Raw genomic sequence first — 21,212 nt, forward strand, 5'->3', positions numbered from 1 at the left:
CAGTGCTACTATTGTGTGCATCTTTGAAATGTCTAGCAACACTCGTATCTCTTTCATAGAGTATGTCATCTCTATGCTCCTGTACCCTGTCCTTGAACATCCATTTTGTTTTTCCAACATAGAACAGGGGACAGGAGCATTGTAAGAGATACACTACTCCTACTGTGTTACAATTAGAAAAACACCTTATTTCAAAGTTATTGTTTGTATTTGCCGAAAAAGTTTTACACTTCAGCATGTATGGACAATACACACAATGTCCACATGGGAAACTGCCTTTAACTTGTTGATATTTAGTTAACCAGTTAGTTGTGGGTTCTGACCTCACGAATCTGCTTTTAACCAACTTCTCTTTTAAGTTAGGAGATTTTTTTGCGGTCAAAAGGGGTCTTTGACCCACTTGTCCAGCAATTTTTTCATCAAATGACAGCAAGTGCCAGTGTCGAGACAAAATGTCTCTCAAAGTCTGCCATTGGCAATTAAATGTAGTTATGAATCTTGTGTTGCTATCTGTTGTAGCCTTAACTTTATTTGAATAAAGGAGATCATTTCTATTCAATTTCCGAACTTTGTTAAGGGTGAATTTAATTAATTTGTTCGAATATCCTCTTTCAATGAATTTTTCACACATAATTTGAGCATGATGCTCAAATTTTGTTTTTGAAGAACAATTTCTCTTCAGTCTCAGCAGTTGTCCAAAGGGAATGCCTCTTTTGAGTGATTCCGGGTGGCTACTGGAAGCTTCTAATAAACTGTTTGTTGCTGTGTTCTTCCGATGGTTTTCAGTGGTTATTTTGTTTCCTTCTTTTTTGATACAAATATCCAGGAAAGGTAATTCTTTCACACTGAATACATGTGTCAGCAAAATGTTCCGGTCATTTATATTTAATGAGTCAATAAATTCAACCAGACAGGCCAGGGGGCCATCCCAAAACATAAGGATGTCGTCCACATATCTAAGCCAAAGGGACACATGGGAACTGAACACCTCTCCAAACTTTTCAAAGATGTCAAGCTCCCATGCCCCCAAGTGTAGACACGCGTATGTGGGTGCACACACGGCTCCCATTGCTGTCCCCCTGACCTGTCTATAAATTGAGCCATCAAATTCAAACACATTGTTCTCAAGGATAAACCTTAACAGCTTAATGACAAAGTCAGTATGATTGTTACTTTCTGAGCCTCTAGATCTCAAAAAGTGTTCACTTGCACCAATCCCCACCTCATGAGGTATAGAGGAATAGAGACTTTCAACGTCAAGTGATACAAGAATAGTATCGGTTGAGACAGATATGTCATCAATTTTTCGAAGGAGATCTGGGGTGTCCTTAACATAAGAGGGCAGGGATAGTAGGAACGGTCTTAAAAAGAAATCTACATATTGTCCGATGTGTTCACTGATGCCTCCTATTCCCGATACTATTGGTCTCCCTGGTGGGTGAGACTTATTTTTGTGAATTTTCGGGATAGTATAAAAGGTAGGCATCACTGGACACACCGGATTTAGAAACTTGAACTCATCTGGGGAAATGAGACCTTCCATTTTAGCTCCCTGTAAAATATGATACAACTTCAATTTCATATTTGACAAAGGATTTTTAGGTAGTTTTTCATACTGAGTTCTGTCCAACAGTTGTCTTTTTGATTCATTTAGATAGGAAGTTTCATCCAGCAAAACTAGGTTACCGCCCTTGTCCGCTGGCTTAAACACTATCCCTTTTGCTTGGGTTAGTTCTTTTAACGCCATTCTTTGACCTGAAGTTAAATTATCAGACAGAATCCTCTCTTCAGGTAACTGTTCAATCTCCTTTTCTACCGCTTTAACAAACATGGAGACAGCAGGTACCTGTGCTATAGAAGGCATATAGGTGGTTTTTGTCTTTAAATTAGATCTAAATATTCCTGTATTCTTAGAAATAGTTGTGGACTCATTATCATCTAAAAGGGATTTGAGGGCAAGTATTGCCTCCTCGTCTTTCTTATTTTCAGATGATTGGTGCATTATATGGTGTAACACTAGTTTTCTCGCAAAGAGATGTAAATCTTTAATGAAATCGAACTTATTCAGTTTATTAGTCGGACTAAAGGATAAACCTTTTCTTAGAACTTCAATATGTGTTAGTTTTAATTTAAATGAGGAAAGATTAATAATCTGTAACTCATCTTTAGATGCAGTCGGGATTAATAGCCCTGATAGGGTCTCCTTCGTGGCCTCCCTCTGTTCCCTTGCCTTTGTCTCATATTGCCCCCTCTCCCTCTCTGTTCTCGCTGGGGATATCTCCTCTCTTCGGTTGTTATGTTCTTTGTTTTTTCTGCTCCTCTTCCTCCCCCCTCGTCTCTTCCTAGATTGCCCTGGCCTGTAATTTGTGACCCAGGGCCTCCTTCGTTTTTTGAAGATCTATCTTTATTTTCTATGTCTGACATATCTGTCCCTGAATCATAAGAACCTCTATCAAATTTATATACATAGACTTTTTTGTTATGATAATCTTCCTGATCCCGATGCAGTTTTCTGCACTTCCTAACTTTGATTTCTGCTTGCAATCTAGAAATATGTATTTTAGTTTCTTCATTTAGTTTTTCGAAGTTCGGATCATGATCAAACTTGTTAACAATTTGTAATGCTGACTCTACATCTTCTTTTATTTTTTCCAATCTTTTATCATTCCTTTTAATTAACATCTCTATCATTCCAAGTGCACATGAAGATAATTTTTCATTCCATTCATCCAAAAATTCTAAGCCTCCTTCTTCCTCTCTAGCATTGAAACCTGGGTCTAAGAAAAGTCTTAACCCTCTAGGGACTATTTTTTTCTCCACATAGTTGGCTAAGCTTGAATTCTCTGCTCTTACCTTTACCTGTTTTACAATACAATTCTTATATTTTTTAAAAGCATTGAACACATTAGTTTCTAAATCACTGCTTTCTAAATTTGTATTGGTAAGAGATTCTTTCAGCTCTGCTTCCCAAACCTCGTCTGAGAGGGTGAATGCCATAATTCTCTGTTTATCAACAAAGAGGATATTCGAACAAATTAATTAAATTCACCCTTAACAAAGTTCGGAAATTGAATAGAAATGATCTCCTTTATTCAAATAAAGTTAAAGTTAAGGCTACAACAGATAGCAACACAAGATTCATAACTACATTTAATTGCCAATGGCAGACTTTGAGAGACATTTTGTCTCGACACTGGCACTTGCTGTCATTTGATGAAAAAATTGCTGGACAAGTGGGTCAAAGACCCCTTTTGACCGCAAAAAAATCTCCTAACTTAAAAGAGAAGTTGGTTAAAAGCAGATTCGTGAGGTCAGAACCCACAACTAACTGGTTAACTAAATATCAACAAGTTAAAGGCAGTTTCCCATGTGGACATTGTGTGTATTGTCCATACATGCTGAAGTGTAAAACTTTTTCGGCAAATACAAACAATAACTTTGAAATAAGGTGTTTTTCTAATTGTAACACAGTAGGAGTAGTGTATCTCTTACAATGCTCCTGTTCTATGTTGGAAAAACAAAACGGATGTTCAAGGACAGGGTACAGGAGCATAGAGATGACATACTCTATGAAAGAGATACGAGTGTTGCTAGACATTTCAAAGATGCACACAATAGTAGCACTGTATCTTTAAAATTTGTTGGTATTGATCAAGGACTGACAAGTGGCAGAGGAGGGGACAATAATAAATGTCTTCTAAAAAAAGAAGCCAGGTGGACTTATGTGTTAAAAACAGTGTCCCCTTTTGGCTTAAACGAAAGAATTGAATTTAGGTCTTTCCTGGGTTAAAAACATGAATAATGTGACAAATCAACCTAGGTAGTCCTAAAAAGCAATAAAAACAACTTGTAAGATGATTCCTTTTTCATTTCTATCATTCCTTAAAAAGCCTAAGCACAAATATGAAGAAAATAATGTTCGTCCAGAGTATTTTTAATACCTCAAAACGAGTTATGGAAAGTTATTGCATTAGAGGTGTTTTAAATAAAATTAAAATAAATTCATTGAAGGCTCAGCACCACTTGGTCCTTTTGACAGTGTTTAAATTCATTTGTTTAATCTCCTTTTCTTTAAGTCTGTTAAACTTTGTGTAAACAAGGTAAATAGCAATGTTTTGTCCTGTGTATACATGCAAGGAAATTTCAATAGCTGGTGATGTTAAATGACCTATCCTATTGGCTGGTGTGTATACGCGTTAATCGCTCCTGTAACATTGGCAACAGATTTAAATGAATGGAGAGTTCACCTGTGACTGACAGTCCTGACGAGGCCCTGACGCAAAGCATTGTGGGGCGAAACGCGCGTCGACACAGTCATTTGAAAGTTTTAGCGGCAGCAAGCAAGTACCTGGATTGGTGTTGATCAATAACACTTTGTTTCTGGAAAAAGGTCGGCAGAGGCGAATGAAAGTGGATCTACCCAGTATAAAGTCTCAAAGTTCAGATTGCACAAACGAAAGTGTTAAGAAACGGGACGAGTGATCTGGGTGAGACAGAAGCCAGATGCAAAGTCCTGGCTCACTCCACATGGTATGCTTCAAGTCAGTGCCTAAAGAAACCGGAACCCGGTCTGTGCTGCCTGGAACCTATCCTCACTTGGAAGAGGTTGTATACGTTTTTCTTTATCCTTTATTGCCGCAATTTGGAAATAGCCTGATGTTATTATCAAACACTCATGGTTCATAAGTGCTGACATAGGAGGACGCTTTTACCTCGAATCTGTCAGCTGTTTCTCTATTAACAGTACCTTTTTTGGATGAACTCAGATGTTGCTATTTTGCCAATAAGATATTATACCATAACCATCACAAGATTTGTGGAACTTTTGCTTTATTTGGGACATTTTGTTTCAACTTCAATTAGTTTTCTGATGTTATGTTTTGTTTTATTGAATCAAATTTTTTTTGCAAACATTGAGATTGTCATTTATGTACCTTGCACTCATGAGTTTAGGTATTGAATCAGGTTTCCACTGCAGTGGCATATTTAGGTTTAGGTTAAACATGTATGAATAAATGCATTACACGTTAATTGGACCATCTGTGTGTGAGCCTCTGTTTTGATACTTTGTTTCAGCTTGTTTCTACATATTAGATTTTGAGAAGTTAACACTGAGTGCTGCAATCCCCTACTTTAAATACAGCATCTCGTATAGCTCTGCTGTGTGCAATATATATTTACTCATATAAATATACTTGAACTTAATATATATATATATATTTGCATAGGAAATTAGCACATCCAGGCAAGTTCCCTGCTTGCTTTTCCCCAGTAAAACTCCATGTACATTGTTACTTATGCACAAGAGGATTCTGGGTAAGATATGCAAATTAAATATGCAAAATCTCAGATTTTTTTGCTTCAAATAATGTTTTAACACAGCGAACCCTTAATAGGGTGATTGCAAAAATATACTTGATATAGTGTTGGCTTTGTAACTCAACAGAACGTGATCCTTACACATTAGATTTTCTTTTTGTATCAGATGAAAGTTAAAGGACCAGTCAACACAGTAGATTTGCATAATCAACAAATGCAAGAGAACAAGACAATGCAATAGCACTTAGTCTGTACTTCAAATGAGTAGTAGATTTTTTTATGACAATTTTAAAAGTTATGTGTTTTTCCACTTCCATTGTACCATGTGACAGCCATCAGCCAATCACAAATGCATACACGTACCATGTGACAGCTATCAGCCATTCACAAATGCATACACACTTATTCTTGCACATGCTCAGTAGGAGCTGGTGACTCAAAAAGTTTAAATATAAAAAGACTGTGCACATTTAGTTAATGGAAGTAAATTGGAAAGCTGTTTAAAATGGCATGCTGTATCTGAATCATGAAAGTTTAATTTTGATTGAGTGTCCCTTTAATAGGTCATGCTCCTGGTCTGAAAACTCTGCATGTGAAATGTCTCTCTATTTGCTATGTCTCAGCTTCTCTTCTTTTTTCTCTTTCCGACTTTCCCTGGAATACTCCACCCCCCCCCCCAACACACACACACATGTTCTTTATTGCATTATATATGTGTGGTTTTTGTGTCTGAAGGTCTGTTATGGTATTGTCCAGTAAGACAAATTACTTTAAATTGCTTATTATGGTTTCATTTTAGAAAAGTATATACAAGTATCACATATACTTCTCTGTGATTAAATAAAGTCATAATAACAGGATATAAGTATATCTGGAGGCTGGTAAGGGAAAAAGATGAGGTAAAAGCAAGAGTAATCAGAGGCCAAAGCCCAAAAGTGCTAAAGCTTCTAATGGAAATAGCTGCTAATGGCAGACATAGTTAAGCAGCAAGTGACTAACAATGGTACGTTCAGGAGCATTCAAACTTAAGACCCCCAGACATTTTCAAAAGCTATTAAAAATTTGAAATAAAAAAAGAGATTAGCTGCTGCTCATTAAATCACTGATTAGCTTCTGCCCTGGAAACAGGTGAACCTGCCACTCTACTTAGCTCCAAACATTTCAGGTCCCAGCTTAGCATTACAAATTTACTTTCTACTTCCAGCAATGCTCTCACCATGCAACGCACATCTGGAGAAAATCTCTCTCTCAGGCTGACTTCTCCATGACAAATCCATGCTACAGTCATACTCCACTGCATCTAAGCAAACATGCATCTCCTCACTAATTGCTTCCCTATCCTCACACCCCAAACCCATCTTCTCTAAATGAAGCACCATCCTCCCATCATCTGACATCACAGCCAATAATCTTGCATCTTACTTTAAGGCACAAATAAACTCTAAAAGACAAGATGCCTACTCCCAACTTACTACTATCACTTCCCATATACCTCTGTCCTGTAAAACAGCAACACTCTTATCTTTCACCTCACATATTATTCCTATGATCCTTTTCCATTACAACTCATTCCCTCACTCTCTGCCACCCTAACTCCAGCTTTTACCCTTCTATTAAACCACTCTTTATGTACTGTCATATTTCTATTCAAACATGCATTAGTAACATCAATTCTGAAAAAGCCTTCCTTTAACTCAGCTTCTCTCTCAAAAACTACCACCTACTCTCTCTAATTTCTCTTACTTCTAAACTGCTTAAATAATTAGCTTGCAGTCATCTTAAAGACTTTCTATCCTCCAACTCCTTGATTTATCTTCTCACTTTCACGTACAACACTTCACTAAGACTGTCCTCAGATTTAAATGACTCACTTACTGCCAAAGTCAAAAGCCAGTTATCACTACTTCTTCTCGCTGATCTCTCTGCTTCCTTTGATACTATTAAACTACTGAACATTCTCTGCTCTTTTTACCTATGTGATACTGCCTTTTCATGGATTTAATCTTTTCTGTCTTACCATTATTTCAGCATTACCTGCTCTGGTACTTCCATAACATCCCTTCCACTATATGTTGGTATGCACGCCAAGGCATAGTTTTAGACCTCCTGCTTTTCCCAATATACACTTCTTTACTTGAGAAACTCACACTCTTGTTTGGGTCCCGATACCCCATATGTGCTGACAACATCCAAATGTAAATATAAACAGAAAGAGAAGCAGTCTGCCAGGAACGAACAACAGCTCAGTGGTTTGTGCTATGGCTCGGTTACCACCTAAACAATACATTTACCAGTGTTTTTATCAATTACATCAAAGCTAAAAGGACTTGATAAACCCCTAGGTAACACTTTTTAACTTAGTACCCAATACTCATAAAAGTTATTGAATGTAACATTGGTTTTGAGCATGGAAAAACACACATTACCCCCTGCCATATTGGAGGATAACATTAGCAGACAGATACAAACACTTTCAGGTCCATCATCCAACATTAAAAAAGTAACAATAAGGACATTTATGCTAATTAAAGTTAACAAAATCCATGACCAAACAAACACGCAAGTCAACTATACTGATAATACCCTTGCTGAAATCCCTAAAAGAAACATACACACATACCTCTACAGTTTTGGAAAACAACAGGTTATTTATGCTCATGTAATCTATTAGCAGCACTAAACACTATTAAAATGAATCAATAAACATACAGCCCCTTCAACCACTTAAGTAGTTGCTAAACCCATGACATTTATCATCCTTAATGGTTACCATTTTTTTTTTATTATAAAATCAGGAGACTAAAAGGCAGACAGGGATTTCATGTTGAGAATCAAGCTTGAGTGATATTAATGTCAGACACATTTTAGGATTGTGATCACTCGAAAAATACACCCCCTAAATTAATTATATTGCATATATCTGTAGAAGATCTTAGCAATTCAAAAGTATCTGCTGAATCACATACCAATCTAAACAGGAAGGGCATGGTGAAAACTCTACATATATGAGAAAATAATTTAAGTTAAATAAATTGACCTCTACATGACTATAGAAGCCAATGTTATAACATGACCATAACATACATATTATAGATAATACAAACAATGTTAACAATGTAGGGAACTGGGCAAAATTGTGTTCAAAGCTTCTTATAGTGCTTCAGTAAGACATACAGTGAAGTTTACATTGGGACATTAAATATGTCTGAAGTAGAGGTTGTAGTTTGTAGAGGTAATGACAGTCCTTCTAGAGTTTGCTGATATTCTCTGAGAAATATACTTATTTTCTCCATAGTTTGCTTTTTAACTGCAGAGAACAATTTTGCCAATACTGTATTGAATGAACCCTCAGAGAGCTTATACCTCCAAAGTATGGAGTCTCAGGTTTTTTTATCAGATGTCAAACATAAGAAGAAATGAGTCTTTAAGATTAAAAATGTAAAATAATACACTAATTACAAAGATGCTGATGTAGAAAAATGTCTGGGCACTGAGATATGACAGACTTGCAAACTGGCCAAAGTGATTCTAAAAGAAAGATAAAACATCTGAGTTAATGGCTACCTTCTAACAAAAAAATAATAAATAAGCAAACTTAAAGTGAACTGAAAGTTAATCCTATTCTCCATGAAGTTAAAAACATTAACATATTTAATAGATTAAAATGCAGTGGGGATTCCATTCTTCATATCTCCATGACCGGATACTGTAATATGTGTTTGTCATTTTGGAGTTTATAATAAAGTCTTTCTCACTAGTCACCTCCATTGTACAAGAAGGAAGGACAGTCGTGTCTTCCCTTTGCTTTTTTTCTGTCCCTCCTCTCTGAGTGTCTCTGTGTATCAAGCAATGCTCCTCAACTAATTTAAAGTTATGTCTTTTGAAATATTTTGTAAATAGTTATATTATTTTTTTCTCTCATTACTCCTAACCACTATCTGAGGACTCATTGTGTTCTATTCTCCATCATGCAAAATCACCCCCTACTTAAATCTTCCATGCTGCAGAAGCAAAACATATAACAAGGATTATAGGATTATAGGCCCAGACATTATTATTATCGGTTATTTTACAGCATAACAAATAACCTTATACATTGGGCTTTCAAAATTTTGGATTCATATGTGTCTGTGCTTACATCCACACTTATTTAGTATGGAAGTTCATTATCATTTTATCTCTGTGGGAAAGCTTGGGTAAGTTGTATGTAAATCGTAGCGGGAGACTTTAGTTATCCCCAATATTGTTTGACATAAAGTTCCCTAAATGAAAATACCAAGAATAATAATCACATCTGTATCAAATATTTGAGTTAATGAAACTACTGACAAGCAATTTGAACAAAAAAAGTGAACATATTTTTCATCAAGAAATTGATTATTGTTTAATGCCCTGGAAACTGAGAAAATATCTACTTAAGGTAAGTTACACCATGTCTAAAAGAAGAGACAGCCTGAATGGTAGAAGATAAAGCAGGGGGCGGAAACACAGGCATCATTAGTGCAAAAGACATCTCTCCATAAATTAAGATGTTAATCTACCTGTCCCAGAAACAGAGGGAATCAATTTGCAAATTACAAAATTAGCACCAGTAAGAGCTTTGTAAAAAAATTGCTGTAAAAATGGTGGCAATGGTAAGAATATTTTGCCAGCAGAGAACATGAAACATTTTTTCCAGCAGAAACCATCAATTTTTTTCTGGGACATCAAAAAAAGTGTTATATTCAAATCATACAAATATTAACATCAATAATAATTGCTGCTTTATTGATTCAGAAGCAACATTTCACAAGTGGAAATATTCTGTTTTCTTCAAAGAATGAAACATAATTATGCTTAATTCAGTGAGCAGAGGTAAAAGTAACAAACTGTAAAGACATTGAATATCAGAGTTTACAGTCAATGGGGTCGGTTTTTAAAGGTTGAGCGGACATAAGTTCAACAAAGACTCTGCAACTAATTCTCTCGAATAGATGTTGTCCAATGCAACTAGTGTCTTATGGGCATAAGTGCAACCAAGGGCGTGATCCGATATACGGTGCAGGTTTCGGCACAAGCGTGGAAATCTGCGCCGCCCGTAGTTTCAGCTCGCACAGCGAGCTATCACATATACAGCGCCAGCAGTTGCTAAAGTGCCATAAGTCTGGCAAACTAGCGATGTCCAGAAATCTGCGTAAGTACAAATTTCTGGAGTCGCCAGTGACTTACGGCACTTTAGAAACTGCCACAGCCTACAAAAACTGACTAAAATATTAAATCTCCCGTTACTGTCTAACACGCCTCCCAAACATAGCCCGACACGTATACCCCTATATCCGCAATCCCCCCTCTCACTCCTAACAATAAATATATTAACTCCTAAACCGCTGCTCCCGGACCCCGCCGCCACCTATATTAACTGTATTACCCCCTAATCTGAGCCCCCTACACCGCCGCCACCTATATTATATATATAACCCCCTATTGTGAGCCCCCTACACCGCCGCCACCTATATTATATATATTACCCCCTAATGTGAGCCCCCTACACCGCCGCCAGCTACATTAAATGTCTAACCCCCTAATGTGAGCCCCTACCCCGCCACCACCTACATTAAAATGATAACCCCCTAATGTGAGCCCCCTACCCCGCCACCACCTACATTAACTATATTACCCCCTAATATGATCCCCCTACACCGCCGCCACCTATATTAAAATGATTAACCCCTAATGTAATCCCCCTACACTGCCGCCACCTATATTAAAATGATTAAACCCTAATGTAATCCCCCTACACCGCCGCCACCTATATTAAAATTATTAACCCTTATCTAATCCCCCTACACTGCCGCCACCTATATTAAAATTATTAACCACTAAACCTAAGTCTAACCCTAACACCCCCTAACCTAATTATTATTAAAATAAATCTAAATAATATTAATAATATTAACTAAATTATTCCTATTTAAATCTAAATACTTACCTATAAAATAAACCCTAAGATAGCTACAATATAATTAATAATTACATTGTAGCTATTTTAGGGTTTATATTTATTTTACAGGTAACTTGGTATTTATTTTAACTAGGTACAATAGCTATTAAATAGTTAATAACTATTTAATAGCTACCTATTTAAAATAATTACCAATTTACCTGTAAAATAAATCCTAACCTAGGTTACAAATACACCTACACTATCAATAAATTAATTAAATAAACTGCAATTATCTAAACTAAAATTTAATTAAATACACTAAACTAAATTACAAAAAAAGCAAACACTAAATTACAAAAAATAAAAAAAGATTACAAGAATTTTAAGATAATTACACCCAATCTAAGCCCCCTAATAAAATAACAAAGCCCCCCAAAATAAAAAAAATGTCCCAACCCTAAACTAAATTACAAAAATTAATCAGCTCCATTACCAGCCCTTAAAAGGGCCTTTTGTGGGGCATTGCCCCAAAGTAATCAGCTCTTTTACCTGTGAAAAAAAAGAACAACCCCCCCATTACAACCCACCACCCACACACCCCTACTCTAAAACCCACCTGATCCCCCCTTGAAAAAACCTAAGTCTAACCCCCAAGTGGTCCTTACCTGTCCTGAAGACCCACAAAGAAGGTCCTGTTCCAGGTGGAGAAGTCTTCTTCCAGATGGCAACCTCTTCTTCTTCCAGGAACCAGCCGGCGCCGCGCGGAGCGGAGGAGTTGAAGACCGATGACCGCGGAGCTGAAGACCATCCTCTCTGGAACTGAAGACTGTCGATGCAGGAACTGAAGATTGGCGACGCTGGAACTGAAGACCGGAGCCATGGAGCGTGGAGGATCCTCTTCATACGATCGCCGCCGTACACTGAATAGGAATTCAACGTACACTATTAAAAATGGCATCCCTTGAATTCCTATTGGCTGATTTGAGCCTTCAAATTAAAATCAGCCAATCGGATGAGAGCTACTTTAATTCTATTGGCTATTCTAAACCCCCAAGTGGTCCTTACCTGTCCTGAATACTGGTGGAGAAGGTCCTGTTCCAGGCGGAGAAGTCTTCTTCCAGGCTGCGACCTCTTCTTCTTCCAGGAACCAGCCGGCGCGGAGCGGAGGAGTTGAAGACCGATGACCGTGGAGCTGAAGACCATCCTCTCTGGAACTGAAGACCGGCGATGCAGGAACTGAAGATCGGCAATGCTGGAACTGAAGACCGGAGCCATGGAACATGGAGGATCATCTTCATACGTTTGCCGCCGTACACTGAATAGGAATTCAAGGTACGCGATTAAAAATGGCGTCCCTTGAATTCCTATTGGCTATTTAAATCAGCCAATAGAATTAAAGTAGCTCTCATCCGATTGGCTGATTTTAATTTGAAGGCTCAAATCAGCCAATAGGAATTCAAGGGATGCCATTTTTAATAGTTACGTTGAATTCCTATTCAGTGTACGGCGGCGATCGTATGAAGAGGATCCTCCACGCTCCATGGCTCCGGTCTTCAGTTCCAGCGTCGCCAATCTTCAGTTCCTGCATCGACAGTCTTCAGTTCCAGAGAGGATGGTCTTCAGCTCCGCGGTCATCGGTCTTCAACTCCTCCGCTCCGCGCCGCGCCAGCTGGTTCCTGGAAGAAGAAGAGGTTGCCGTCTGGAAGAAGACTTCTCCACCTGGAACAGGACCTTCTTTGTGGGTCTTCAGGACAGGTAAGGACCACTTGGGGGTTAGACTTAGGTTTTTTAAGGGGGGATCGGGTGGGTTTTAGAGTAGGGGTGTGTGGGTGGTGGGTTGTAATGGGGGGGTTGTTCTTTTTTTCACAGGTAAAAGAGCTGATCACTTTGGGGCAATGCCCCACAAAAGGCCATTTAGAGGGCTGGTAATGGAGCTGATTACTTTTTGTAATTTTGTTTAGGGTAGGGACATTTTTTTATTTTGGGGGGCTTTGTTATTTTATTAGGGGGCTTAGATTAGGTGTAATTAGCCTAAAATTCTTGTAACCTTTTTTTATTTTTTGTAATTTAGTGTTTGTTTGTTTTTTGTAATTTAGTTTAGTGTATTTAATTATATTTTAGTTTAGATAATTGTAGTTTATTTAATTAATTTATTGATAGTGTAGGTGTATTTGTAACTTAGGTTAGGACTTATTTTACAGGTAAATTGGTAATTATTTTAACTACGTAGCTATTAAATAGTTATTAACTATTTAATAGCTATTGTACCTTGTTAAAATAAATACCAAGCTACCTGTAAAATAAATATAAACCCTAAAATAGCTACAATGTAATTATTAATTATATTGTAGCTATCTTAAGGTTTAATTTATAGGTAAGTATTTAGATTTAAATAGGAATAATTTAGTTAATATTATTAATATTATTTAGATTTATTTTAATAATAATTAGGTTAGGGGGTGTTAGGGTTAGACTTAATAATTTTAATATAGGTGGCGGCGGTATGGGGGATTAGATTAGGGGTTTATCATTTTAATATAGGTGGCGGCGGTGTAGGGGGATCACATTAGGGGGTTAGACATTTAATGTAGCTGGCGGAGGGGTCCAGGAGCGGCGGTTTAGGGGTTAAACACTTTATTAGGGATTGCGGCGGGGGATTGCGGTTGACAGCTAGATAGACATTGCGCATGCGTTAGGTGTTAGGTTTTATTTTGCATGCAGTTTAGGGAGTTACGGGGCTCCAATACTCAGCCTAAGGCTTACTACGCCTGCAATTTGTGGCGAGGTGAAAATGGAGTAAGATTTCTCCATTTTCGCCACGTAAGTCCTTACGCTGTATATTGGATACCAAACTGCGGGGGTTTGGTATACCTGTCTATGGGCCAAAAAACTACGGCCGAAGGCAGAAATATATGAGCGTAACTTCTATGTTACGCCGTATATGTGATACCAAACCCACGCAAAATTTGGCGTCGCCGGCTTTTGCGGGCGACGCTGCATATCGGATCGAGCCCCATATGTATATAGATATTATTTCTTCTAAGTTTTCATCTTAGTTTTCATAAAAATACCTTGTCATACACTCCCTCTAAATCTACCCATAATCAGAGCCTCCAGTTCCCAGTAATAAGGAAATAACGTGTTGGAAGATATGATTTTATGAGTTATAACTCCACTAAGATTTGTTATATTGTTAATTGCTTTACTGTCTGACACTTCATAGATCATGCTGTCAACAGTACTATTACACTAATGCACTTTAAAAGGAAACTTTCACACTAAACATTAATTGATTAATGTTCAAATGATGATAAATTTGATGTTATCAATATTTTATCATTTATTTTTTAAAATATTTTGGTTTTCTTTATTCTCTCAATAAATTAGCTGTATTGTATTTGGTACAGTTTTGTACAATTGTGTAAATCCATTTATAAAAAGTGTGTATAGAAGGGAAAATGGGGATTTTCTTTTCTCAGCTTGAGACCTGTGATATATATTTATATATATTTTATAAATAATGAAAATATAAACAAAACAAATCATTCCTGTATATTTACAAGCCTCAAATTTAGAATGTTTTAGCTATCTGCTTGGCAACATAGTGAAAAACAATTGTCAATTTTTTTTTTATTAGCACCAATTAATCGTTAACCCTATGAGAGTGAAAATAATAAAAAATATTTGTATTAATTTATTTAACAACTTCTGTCTCTCCAGGCTCCCAAAATTCTCTTACTCTGTGTGACCTAGACAAATATGACCCCATTTACTATCGGTTGTGCGGACAAGGTTCTTAACTTGAGATACTGTCCTCATAGCTTTGTGGTGTATAGAGAGTGCACCCTGCATGCTTGCTGCCCCTACGTATCATTAAACACTTAAGCAAATGTATAATGCTGCCCCCTTCTCTTGTGAGACCAACCATGGAGAGAAGGGCCTGTCAATCACCCTGGGTGAGCGTGTTCGGGGTACTTTCTCTCTGCCAACTCAGAAGTGGTGGCGAGTGTAAGAAACAATGGTCTAATGACTGATGTTTCTTACATTGCGGGAAGCATGTTTTAACCTGCCTCACAAGGGCTCCAAAGCAGCTTAAGGAGATGAGTGTGCATTAGTATTTATAATATAATATATAAAATATAAGTGTACTTTTAAGAATGAGGATGATTCGTAGTTAAATGTACCTTTGGCTAAGAGAATAATGCTGGAAATATGCTTCATTGTGATAGTGAGCAGTGGTTATTCTAGGGTTGCCACATCTCCTATGCTTACCTGGGCTGTTATGTGTTACATATGGTACATTGAGGAAAATAAATAGTGCAGTAAAACATGGCTGAGGTGGCAACCCTAGGTAATTATAGTGGGGTAATAAGCACCCCTAATTATTGTTGTATCATCCAGAAATCTTAAACCTGACAATAAACATAGATTTGCATTGCAGTCACTACTTTACATGCCCTTTGTTCTAGCAGGACAAGGTGTCTGGTAAATAGAGGAAAAGGTTATTTAATTAAGAAAATCAGAACTCTGTAAGACGTTTTATGACAACCTTTCTTATTCTCCTAATTTCAGTGTTCTAGACTCACAATATCTTTAAATATAAGTGGTTTCTTGTGCATTAGTATACTTGTATGTTTGCTCATTCGTTGTTAAGACTTTACCTGTAGTTTCTGTTGAATCAGCCTTTCATTTTCTTGTCTCATTTTGCGTTCCTGCTCTTCCATCTTCTCCTTCAACATTTTTTCATTCTGCTGAAAACTTCTCTTCTGATCTTCACAACACTGCTGGAGACGCCTGTTATTCTCCTCTATTATTTCTTTCTCTCTTTTAGAAGCTTCTGCCTTAGCCTGCTCCTCTGATAAGATTTAAAGAAATAATAAAAATGTATAATTTTAATTCATATTATGTGTTTCTGCCCTACATCCATCCTCATACACATAGCCTGGAAATTTCCACTAGTGGCTTCAGCTACATTACTACTTGCGGGTTCAGTTCCAGACCATGGCAATAAAGCGAATATAGCAATAAAGTGAGTCACACTCATTTTGTTGTTTCCCAGTGCATATAAAATTCTTATTTTCCCTATATTGTAGTCTAAAAAGGGCCAGATTAAAATGTGGCGCAGTACAGTTACGCACAAGTGATACCGGGTTTATCATGGCTGTTTGCATGAGTCAGATGTATCGCTCGTAAGCTGAGAGTAAATACAAAGACTTATGCATGAATGATTATCACGTCCTTAGAGCTCTAGGTAACTGTTGTGGAAAACTAACAACTGTAATAAAACACATAAAAAATACATTAAAAAGTACAGTTACACTCACAATAACATTAGCTAATTAAATGTATCTAAAAAAAATTGTTATAAAGGCTCAAAGACATGGGGTCACAGGTGTTAGAAAAAAAAGGTCTGCAAAGGGGTTTAACATAGAGATATATACATATACATGTCTAAATATATTTATGTTTATATGTGTGTACATATGCATTTATTTATTTATATGGGTATATATGTATTTACAGATATATACACATATAAACACATAAATACATATGTATACATATATAGACATACTGTATATAAGTGCTTTGGAGCCCTTTGCAGTCAAGAAGATGAAAATATGAAAAAGTATATTTTTGCAAAATTCTTATTATAAAGTGCTATACTGCGTATTTACAGTAAATATTTCACATTCCAATGTTTGCAATATTTGAAGTTCCACTTTTTGCGTACATCAGGTTAGCACACCAGTGATAACTTTTTACTTTCAACTTGTAATATGAGCGCCACACGACTTACTTCTAGAGGAGTTAGCGTGTGAGCAGGAGCGTTAAATACCACTCCACTTGTAATCTGGCACTAAGGGGCCGTTTATCAAGCTCCGGACGGAGCTTGAGGGCCCATGTTTCTGGCGAGCCTGCAGACTCGCCAAAAAACAGCAGTTATGAAGCAGCGGTCTAAAGAACGCTGCTTCATAACCCTGTCCACCTGCTCTGAGCAGGTGGACACACATCACCGAAAATCAACCCAATCGAGTACATTCGGGTTGATTGACACCTTCCTGCTGGCGGCCGATTGGCCGCGAATCTGCAGGGGGCGGCGTTGCACCAGCAGCTCACAAGAGCTGCTGGTGCAATGCTGAATACGTAGAGCGTATTGCTCTCCGCATTCAGCGAGGTCTGGTGGACCTGATCCGCACTGTTGGATCAGGTCCGCCAGATCTTTGATAAATATCCCCCTAAGTGTGCAATAGTATTATGCCTAAAAAAACAATGGACATACCTTAATTAAAAAATACTTTATTGCTAAAAAATGCTAACCATCATCTGAGCCTTCAGTGAGTCATAATCTTTTTGCTGATGGCGTCTATATATAGGTGTGTACATACTGTATGTGTATTCATGTGAGTTTATGTGTTTATATGTGTATATATGTTGGGAAAATAGTGCGGACAGATTTGTTTAACACAGGGTTGCACAAACCTTCAATTTGTCAAAAGAGCAATATTTGTGAAATAACATGCAAAAAAGCGAAGTGCAATAAAATGAGGCACGCCTGTATATAAAATTATTTTATTTGTAAAATATATGTGTATACCTATATAAGTTTATACAGATATAGATATATACAGATATACACATATAAATATATATACAGTACACTACAGAAAATTGTTTTTTTTTAATTTTTTTATATAAAAAAGGGCACATTTTTAGTAAACCTAAGATGGCGGCCATTAGGTAGAAGCTCAGGGGGAATGCTTAGAGAGCTGTTTGGGGGGATCAGGGAGGTTGCCAGTACTTAAGATGGTGGTGATAATTGTGAGCTGGGAGAGGGAAGAGAGCTGTTTGAGAGGGGTCAGTGAGGGATCAGGGGGTGGGATGTGTCAGGTGGGAGGCTGATCTCTACACTAAAGCTAAAATTAACCCTACAAGCTACCTAATTAACTCCTCTGCTGGGGCATAATACAAGTGTGGTGCGCAGCGGCATGTAGTGGCCTTCTAATTACCAAAAAGTAATGCCAAAGCCATAAATGTCTGCTATTTCTGAACAAAGGGGACCCAGAGAAGCATTTACAACCATTTGTGCCATAATTGCACAAGTTGTTTGTAAATAATTTCAATGAGAAACCTAAAGTTTGTGAAAAAGTTAACATTTTTTTTTATTTGATCGCATTTGGCGGTGAAATGGTAGCATGAAATATACCAAAATGGGCCTAGATCAATACTTTGTATTGACTACTAAAAAAAATATATATATACATGTGAAGGGTTATTCAGGGATTCCTGACAGATATCAGTGTTACAATGTAACTCTCGCTAATTTTGAGAAAAAAAAATGGTTTGGAAATAGCACTTGCAAAAAAAGCAAAGAACATGTAAACATTGGGTACTTCTAAACTCAGGACAAAATTTAGAAACTATTTAGCATGGGAGTTTTTTGGTGGTTGTAGATACGTAAGAGATTTTGGGGGTCAAAATTAGAAAAAGTGTGTTTTTTTCATTTTTTTAATCATATTTTATATTTTTTTATAGTAAATTATAAGATATAATGAAAATAATGGTATTTTTAGAAAGTCCATTTAATGGCGAGAAAAACGGTATATAATATGTGCGGGTACAGTAAATGAGTAAGAAGAAAATTACAGCTAAACACAAACACTGCAGAAATGTAAAAATAGCCCTGGTCCCTAACGGTAAGAAAATTGAAAAATGGTCCAGTCACTAAGGGGTTAAACCGATCTTCATGATCTCATAAAAGTGAGATTTTCTTTTTTGATGCTGTTCTACCACAAATGGAAGAATCAATAAAGGCTGGAATTTTTTTATACATCTTGTGAGTACTTTCCATTTAGTACATGATCCCTGTTGTGAAGATAATACACCATTGTTCTGCTTCCTTCTGAGATTCCATCACGGTTGTAAGTGCCACCTTTTATTTTCTCTGCTTCATTGTCTAACAAGTTGTGGTAGAGACTCTAGGGCTAGATTATGAGTGAAGTATAATTTATTGCTCCTGCGCACAAAGTAAATTCGCTAGAGCTAAGCTTTTTGCGAATGTCAGATAGTACACGTATAAAAAGTAAAAGGTTTTCACATATGCATGCAAGAAGCTGAACTTTGAATATCGCGAACACGCTAACATATTCCCACATAGGGGCCCGTTTATCATGGCCCGAATGGGGCCAAATACCACTGTTTCTGTGCGAGCCTTAAGAGGCAGCTGTGTTAAGACCGCTGTTCCTTAACTCGTCCGCTGCCTCTGAGGCTGCGGACATCAATCTGCTCGATCTCATACGATTGGTTTGATTGACACCCTCTGCTAGCAGCCGATTGGCCGGGAATCTGCAGGGGCGGCATTGCACCAGAACTGCTTGTGCAATGCTAAATACTGACAGCATATGCTGTCGGCATTCAGCGATGTCTGGCGGACATGATCGCTACAGCAGATCATGTCTGCCAGACAAATGATAAATCGGCCCCATAGACTATAATGGAGCACAAAAAGTAGAAAAAAACTCCCGATCATGTTTACTCAAGTGTGATAACCGAATATATATATATTTCACATTCCCTTTAAATACATATTTCTCCATATGTCTGATGGTATTTTGGTTAAAAAATTATATATATATATATATATATATATATATATATATATATATGTATGTATGTGTGAGTGTGTGTATAGATATATATTTTACCAATACATATATATATACAGTATCTGATGAAGGGGTGTATTCCCCGAAACGTCACTGAATAAATCCAGTATTGTCAAGACCAGTGAGTGCTGTCTCCTGATTTCCATATATATATATATATATATATATATATATATATATATATATATATATATATATATATATATATATATATATATATATATATATATATATATATTCTCCAATGTAAAGACTGCACTCACTGGGTTTCCAAAGGTAAAAAATAACTTTTATTCAAAACATATAGTTAAAACAAGGGAAAGTTCATGACGTTTCTATGCCCAACTGGCATCTTTATCAAATGTTCCCAGTTCTTAGGTCAGAGATATTATGGACATGATATCCCAAAGGAAGATATCCCAAAGGAAGATATCATGCCTGTGATATCTCTGACCTAAGAACTGGGAACATTTGATATAGATGCCAGTAAAAACGGATCCAGTGGGATGTTATCAAAGTGAAACTTGGCTAAAATCTTCGAGCAAAGGATGCTTTACGTGTGGAAATTGCACAACATGCAATAGCATGATGAGGGGCAAAACTTTCAACATCCTCACACTAATCAACGCTACACCATCCGCCATCGACTTACTTGTATCAGTACACATGTTATATACATGTTGATTTGCCCGTGTTCCCTGGTATATATTGGGAAAACAATCACAAGCTTCAGAGATAGGATGGTGAATCATCGTTGTGCCATCCAGGAAGCCTTGAAAACAGGAGATTCAGAACAGCCGGTGGCACGCCATTTTGCACAATGTAAACATAGTGTCTCCAGTATGAGAACTATGGTAATTGATCATATTCTGCCACTATCCAGAGGAGGCAATAGAGCAAAATGACTTCTCTAAAGGGAGACAAAGTGGATTCATATGCTTGAAACCTTAATACCCAGGGGACTCAATACTTACCTCTATTTCGGCCCATTTTACACCAAATAACCCATAGACTGATTATACATTTACACTATTTAACCACTCCGGTATGCACCAGCCAACAAAAGGATCCTAAATGAATTTTCATTCTAGTGGGTACACACGGGTTTCTGTTCATATAACAAGAGGCATGAAGGAATAGGTTACATTTATATATGGTAAATTATTTGTATATAACGGAGTAATTTGTGCTATCCTGAAGGGTTAATTGGTGAATACAAAGTCTGATGATTGTTCTGTATATAGTTGCAATGGGAATGCAGAGTTTATGTAACAAAATTAAATTTGATTTTAATCACTGGTGAC

At 37.1% G+C, this 21,212-nt stretch overlaps 1 protein-coding gene across 5 annotated transcripts in view; it reads right to left on the reverse strand.

The window, feature by feature from the left end:
* LOC128638943 (guanylate-binding protein 1) overlaps positions 1-21,212 on the reverse strand; it is a 163,832-nt gene that overhangs the window by 16,637 nt on the left and 125,983 nt on the right. For all 5 annotated transcript variants that reach the window (XM_053691072.1, XM_053691073.1, XM_053691075.1 and 2 more), the window contains one exon: positions 15,904-16,097. In XM_053691072.1, the coding sequence (XP_053547047.1) occupies positions 15,904-16,097 (194 nt within the window). The remainder of the gene's footprint in view (positions 1-15,903; positions 16,098-21,212) is intronic.

This window comes from Bombina bombina, chromosome 8, assembly GCF_027579735.1.
Source record: "Bombina bombina isolate aBomBom1 chromosome 8, aBomBom1.pri, whole genome shotgun sequence".
NCBI classification, from domain to species: domain Eukaryota; kingdom Metazoa; phylum Chordata; class Amphibia; order Anura; family Bombinatoridae; genus Bombina; species Bombina bombina.